General features: G+C 41.6%; 1 protein-coding gene across 1 annotated transcript; it reads right to left on the bottom strand.

The window, feature by feature from the left end:
* HINT1 (histidine triad nucleotide binding protein 1) lies at positions 1-6,361 on the bottom strand. The gene is made up of 3 exons (XM_082835224.1): positions 6,186-6,361; positions 3,620-3,724; positions 1-1,647 (listed from the first exon to the last, which is right to left on the bottom strand). The coding sequence occupies exons 1-3, from the start codon at positions 6,294-6,296 to the stop codon at positions 1,483-1,485; spliced, it is 381 nt and encodes a 126-aa protein (XP_082691350.1). The 5' UTR covers positions 6,297-6,361; the 3' UTR covers positions 1-1,482.
* Positions 6,362-7,040: the final 679 nt, after the last annotated feature.

Here is a 7,040-nt window from a genome sequence, read left to right as displayed (position 1 = left end):
TCTACCTGATTTATTAGCACTAGTTTGACGAAATCAATGGGAACGTTAATATGCCTAAGGAAACTAGACTCAACCCTCTTATACATAGTACAAATGCTTCTCTCATTATTACATTTTTTACAGTGGCACAAATCCCTCCAAAACTCATCCCCCGCCCCAGAACTTCCCTCATAAAAAAGTCATAAAAATACGTAAAGCCATAAAGTATTAGGGGAATAATTTCTTTTATAAATCCTCCTAGGGTGGGAAAGGTTCTTAAAAATATGAACTAAATTAAAAATTGGTACATTAACTATATAAAAATATGAACTAAATTAAAAATGGATACATTAACTATATAAATATTTTAAACACCATAAACAAAGTAAAAAAATGACAGTTGGAAAAAACTCACTTGTAAGACAAATACAGCCAATTTCCCTAATCCACCCCCCCTAAATTTTTTAAGTCACTAATAAAATTAAAAATTTAGAAGAAAAACAATTTGCAATAAAATGTGTCAAAATCTACTAAAATGGCCTTAGGGATTAAAAATGGAAGGAACCCATAAACACAAAGAGAATGAGAGAAGAGACAAAGCAGGCAAGAAGTATTAAATAAATTTTAGAAGCTGGAAAGTGCCTACATGAAGGAAAGCAAAGAAGCAAACCTGTTTGCCCTGCACAAACTTAGAAAGGCTAGGGTGCATGGCAAGACCAAAAAAAAAAAAAGTTTTGTTGTCAGCCAACATAAGAACTCAAACCCTGAGATTTCCCCCCAACTCTACACAGCCAGAGTCATGCATAACTTAAAAATTTTTGCTAGTGTGCACATACACATTCACAACAATGAGTTTTCAATTTGGAGAGTTAATTCTAAATAATATATTTTCAAGCCTTTATAATAAATAGCATTAGGTAACAAGGAAACATCATAGTATGGCTTCACATGGTCATCAAAGATTCTGTGACAAATCTACTTTCATCCCTTCCACACTACCCCAGTAGTCCAGGAGAAACACGTGAGCTGGACAAAAAGCATTTTTGCTAGACCCACAACTGTCATTTTCTGGATCAATCACATCACATACTCCTTTGTTCTTAGAAAATAAGAGAATTGGATTAGAAAATCTTCTCCTGGACTAAGATTTTACCCTAAAAGGATATTTCAAAGCTAAAGCTAATTTTATGAAATTTTTACATTTGTCTTCAAAGATCAGTCACACCATTATAGCCATGTACACATGCTGAGTCCTCTGTGGGGAGAAAAAACAAAAACCTCCCAAATTATGAACTCTACCTTCAAACATTCCAACAAATATGTTTTTAAAATAAGTCAAATACAGAATTCAGACCATGCAACAATGTCTTTTATTACGTATGGGTTTTTTAAATTATTTCTGCAATCTCTCCATACACAGGCAAAAAAAAGTATTGTTTTGCATACTGGAACTTGCAGACCTGATCACTGCATAGAGAAGGGAAAATGATCCCTACAATACACTTAACCAGGAGGCCAATTCATCTGCCGACCTCCAAGAACATGGAGATGAACATGATAGACAGACTGTCCCCCATCTGAACCTTCATTCACCACCATTCGATAACCCTTCTTCAGGCCCAGATCAGCAGCACATTTCTTGCCAACAATCATTAAATGTCCAAGAAGCTGAAAAAAAAAAAAAAAAGTTTCTTAAGCAATGGTAATTTAGAACTTCTTGTCATCATGTAACAAACTACCAAGTTGAAATATTAAATTAAAAGACTGCCAAACTGAAACAGACTTTGGGCAAATATTTGGAAACACTTTTAATCCTAAAATAATATAATCTACAATTAAAAACCCAGTAAGATTAGGTATTTATTAATTACTAATTTCAATAAACATATTAAAGACAAAAATCTGCTCAACTAAAACAATTTTTAGGGCTTCCCTGTGGTGCAGTTGTTGAGAGTCTGCCTGCCGATGCGGGGGACACGGGTTCGTGCCCCGGTCCAGGAAGATCCCACATGCCGCAGAGTGGCTGGGCCCGTGAGCCATGGCTGTCTGGAGCCTGTGCTCCGCAACGGGAGAGGCCACAACAGTGAGAGGCCCGCATACCACAAAAAAAAAAAAAAAAAAAAAATTTTAAATCATATTCCAAGTGGTATTTAAGTTTTCTTAATAAAGCACGATACCTTGCTTGCTTGTTACAGGGGAGTGTATCAGTCAGGATAGAATTGGTTATGCTGTGGTAACAAACCACCTCCAAATCTGGTTTACAACGAACATACATTTCTTGTGTTTACTACATCTTCATCACAAGTTGACCAGGCGCTATATTCTACATCTTTTTCACTTTGAAACCCATGCTGATGGAACAGTCTCTGTATGATCACAGTGGCAGAGACAAGAGAGAACATGGCAAACCGGGTGCTAGCTCTTAAAGTTTCTATTCAAAAGACATGTATCACTTCTGCTTGTACTCATTTGCCAAGTTAAGTCATACGACCAGGCCCAACATCAGTGAGGTCAGAAATATAATGTACCCCTAAATAAAATAGTATTTATGAACAATTATATAATCTACTACAAAGAGCACCAGGAAAAATTTTAATTGAGGCCAGTACCTCCTAGCAAAATCAAATAATTATTTTTCTTTAACGGCATTAACAGAAGAGCCAATGAACCCTCTCCTGTACAATAACACTATTTCTTACTTAAGGAAAAATTAGTCTCACCAACTAATCCTTGCTTAGAACCCTTTTTTGTTTAAAAATTTGTGGTGATGACTTCTTTTGGGCATCATTCTGGGATTGTTGGTGGGAGTGCAGTTTTGACCACAGAAGGCTAGGAAATGGGTAAGAAAATACACTAATCAGTCAACACTAAAGATACTCCATTTCAAAGGCTGAAAATTAATTTCCTATTTTCCATGCCAAACTATGTCCAATTACATTGCTCAACATAGTATATCAGAGGTTCTGCATAAGACTGAATGAAAATAGTAAGGTTCTCTAATAATAAAAACTCTAAAAATATGGAACTACATCTAATGTGAATATACATCTTTTCTCTTTATCAAATTCTCAGGGAGAAATGAAAGTCTAAAGATGAAATTTGTTTTGTAAACTTAAGCCCAGAGATCATTTGAATAAAGGAATTAAAATCCAAAAGAAAAAAGAAAAAAAAAAGAATTTGTGGTGATACATGTAAACAAGACTTACTGTGATCATTTTCTTTTTGAAAATAAAAAAATTATTTATTTATTTGGCTACGCCAGGTCTTGGTTGCAGCACTCGGGATCTTCGTTGAGGCATGTGGGATCTACTTCCCTGACTGGGGATTGAACCCAGGCCCCCTGCATTGGGAGTGCAGAGTCTTACCCACTGGACCACCAGGGAAGTCCCACTGTGATCATTTTGTAGTACATACATATATCAAATCATTTTGTTATATACTTAAATCTAATATGTTATATGCCAATTATATCTCATTAAAAAATCAAATTACTTATACATTGCATTGAACCACTGATGATTTTCTGATTTTCCTCAGTAATGCCCTCAGGAAAATGAAAATGTGATATCACTTTAAAGTCAAAATTTAGTCTCCCAATTTAAAAAGCAAGAAAATTAATGATGTTAGTAAATGTACTTACACTTTCATCGTCATCTTCTGCTGCAGAAATCTGGGATATATGTTTCTTGGGTATCACCAGAAAATGTGTTGGTGCTTGAGGGGAAACATCATGGAAAGCAAGACACTGGAATAAGGGGGGGAGGGGAAATCAAGGTTTTCATATATAATCTTACAGCCTAAACTTATCATTCTTTCACACTAACCCCATGGGAAACACTGTAATAAATGCTAGGAAATCAGAATTGGACACAACACATGTGGTCCTCTGATCCTTTTCATGGAACTTACAGTCTAATGGTATCTTTTTGAATTATAGTTTTGTCCGGGTATATGCCCAGGAGTGAGATTGCTGGATCATATGGTAACTCTATTTTTAGTTTTCTGAGGAACGTCCATACTGTTCTCCATAGTGGCTGCACCAATTTACATTCCCACCAACAGTGTTGGAGGTTCCCTTTTCGCCACACCCTCTCCAGCATTTATTTGTAGACTTTTTGATGATGGCCATTCTGACTGTTGTGAGGTGGTACCTCATTGTAGTTTCGATTTGCATTTCTCTAATAATTAGTGATGTTGAGCATCTTTTCATGTGCCTGTGGCCATCTGTATGTCTTCTTTGGAGAAATGTCTCTTCTGCCCATTTTTCCATTGGGTTGTTTGTTTTTTTGTTGTTGAGTTGTATGAGCTGTTTGTATATTTTGGAAATTAAGCCCTGTGGGTCATATTATTTGCAAATATTTTCTCCCATTCCGTAGGTTGTCTTTTCGGTTTTCTTTTTTTATGGTTTCCTTTGCTGTGCAAACGCCTGAAGCCTGTAAGTTTGATTAGGTCCCATTTGTTTATTTTTGCTTTTATTTCTATTGCCTTGGGAGACTGACCTAAGAAAACATTGGTACAATTTATGTCAGAGAATGTTTTGCCTGTGTTCTCTTCCAGGAGTTTTATGGTGTCATGTCTTATGTTTAAGTCTTTAAACATAAGCCATTTAAGCCATTTTGAGTTTATTTTTGTGCATGGTGTGAGGGTGTGTTCTAACTTAATTGATTTATATGCAGCTATCCAACTTTCCCAGCGCCACTTAAAGGAAATCTTTTGATTCACGTCCCCACCTTCCCTAGGTCAGGAGTCCTGGTTGTGCAATTTGGTTTTTTTCCTTTATGGCGGTGATCACTTTTGTAATGAGAAATTTGCTGATATTTGACCAACACCGATTTCTTCCAACTTTACTCAATTACTTAATAAATATATATCTATTCTCTTTTGTAGAAATGAAGAGCATAAGTAACATTTAGACAAATTACATACCACTTGAATGGTTTTGAATGTCTTGTTCTCTACTGAAGGTGGAAGCTGTTTAATAGAACCTATCCCAGCTTAACTGTCTCAGGAGTTATTCTACTTGGTACTCTGTACAAAAATGCTGTATCATTTAGATTGCTTCATGCTGTTACACCTTGGAACTTTGATGGCTCAAAAGTCAGTATTTCAACAATCATTTATTAAAAGAAACTTAAAATATTTTTAAAGAAATACACATTACCTACAACAAAAGAACTCCCCTAACGGACAAATAAAGATATTTATATAAATTCACCTCGAGGTAGGTGTTCTGAATCTAAGAACGCTACTAGTAGCATAAAATCTTTCCTTATATTCCATATTTCATAAAGCTAATTTATTAAAGTTCACAAACCTTGTATCTAAATCAGCCAACCTGTCCAGCTTTATGTGAGATCCATAAATATAACCGCCCACTAAATATTTTATACAAGATGTCTCGAAGTCAAATGAACTCGGCCTTTCTAAAACAGTTTCACCTAGAGTGAAGTCAACAAAAACGACATTCTTAATCCCTTGGCATAAAATTGCTTCCTGAAAATATAAAAGGAACCATTCTTCCCGGGAGGGGCCAAAGGAAAGCAAATCCCAGATGCAGGCCCACTCTCATCTCAGGAGTCCTAGGCCCGAGAATGGGCGGCGGGGGTGGGTCCGGGTGGCGTTGGCTAGCGGCCCTCGCCCAGGCCCAGCGTGTCTGTGCCGCCCCCAGGCCGTTCGCCCCCGGCCCTCTAGCGCAAGGCGGCGGGGAGAGGCGCCCGGGAGCTCCCGGGCAGGCCGGCTGTGCGCGGGAGATCGCGGAGATTGGGCCCGAGTCAGGGTGCGATCGGGTTTCTGCCTGTCAGGCAGAGCGCGGGCGAGATTGTCAGATTCCTGATACAGGAGAGGTCCGAGGCAGTCGGGGAGCAGGCGAGCGCTCATGCCGAGGACCCGGCGCGCCCACAACAAGCACCCAGACCCCGCAGCGCGGGCCCGCGGGCGCCCGGCGGCCTGGCCAGCGCTCCGGGCTGATAACGCGTAACCGGAGCGCAGGCACGCGCCGGCCGGCCGCCTCGGAGCGGCCGCGGCCCAGCCCGCTGGCTGTGGGCCCGAGGCAGAGGCCGCGCGAGGCGGCCCGCTGCCTTCCCTTCTCCGCGGCGCACCCCCACCCCGACTCTTCCCTTCCCTTCCCTTCCCACTACGGGAAACCCGCGTGTCCACAGGCGGCTGCCCCGCCTCAGCCCACGAGCGAGGCGGCGCCCGGTGCCTACCTGGTCATCCTCATAAATGATTTTGGCTGGGATTTCCTTGCGAATGATCTTCCCGAAGATCGTGTCGCCACCAGGCCGAGCGGCCTGAGCCTTAGCGATCTCATCTGCCATCTCGGCCTCCCTCCCGCGCGGCTGGCCGGGGAGAAGGTCGGGAGGAGGGAGGAGCCGTGGACGCTGGCAGAGGGCGGGAGCTGGCGGCCAAGCCCGCTAGGGGACCGCTGCTCTCTTGCTCCGGCAGCTCGTGCGCGTGCGCACTGGCGACGTGCGCTGGGCTGCTGCGGGCGCGCGGCAGCTCTAGGGGAATCGCTGGGCGCGACTAAGCTGGAGGGCGGTTCCTGATTGGAGGCCCGGGGGTTCCGCACCAAGGTCGTTTTTCTTCCTTTCTTGTCTCTCGGGGAGCGGTGTTACTGCAGTAAGCCCTTTGCTTAACTTATGGATGCTTGTAGGAAAAATCGTATACTGTAACTGAAAAGGTTTGATAACCTAAGCAGAACTGGCCGTTTTTGCTGGCAGAGACACCATGATAACTTCATTTGTCAGCTACATAGGTCTTAGCTCCAGCAAGTAAGCCCTCCTGCATCCGTTTTTTTCCCTCACTCTAGCAGTGGTTCGCAATCTTGACTGCACATTAAAATCACTTGGGGAGCATGTAAAAAGTCCCCGGAAACTTGGCCATACCTCAGGTCAGTTAAATCAGACTCTCTGGGGGTGAGAGACCCAGGCATCAGTAGTTTGTAAACCTCCCTAGACTGTTCTGCAAAGAATTATTCCCAGCATTAGTCAGCATAATGTAAGATGCCCCGCCTTAAAAGAACACCTTTCCTAACCCCACATACCCCTCCATGTCTTTGCTCC

This window comes from Leucopleurus acutus (assembly GCF_964270905.1).
Source record: "Leucopleurus acutus genome assembly, chromosome: 3".
NCBI lineage: Eukaryota > Metazoa > Chordata > Mammalia > Artiodactyla > Delphinidae > Leucopleurus > Leucopleurus acutus.
The sequence above is the reverse complement of the archived record's forward strand: the minus strand, read 5'-3'. Positions and strand labels throughout refer to the sequence as shown.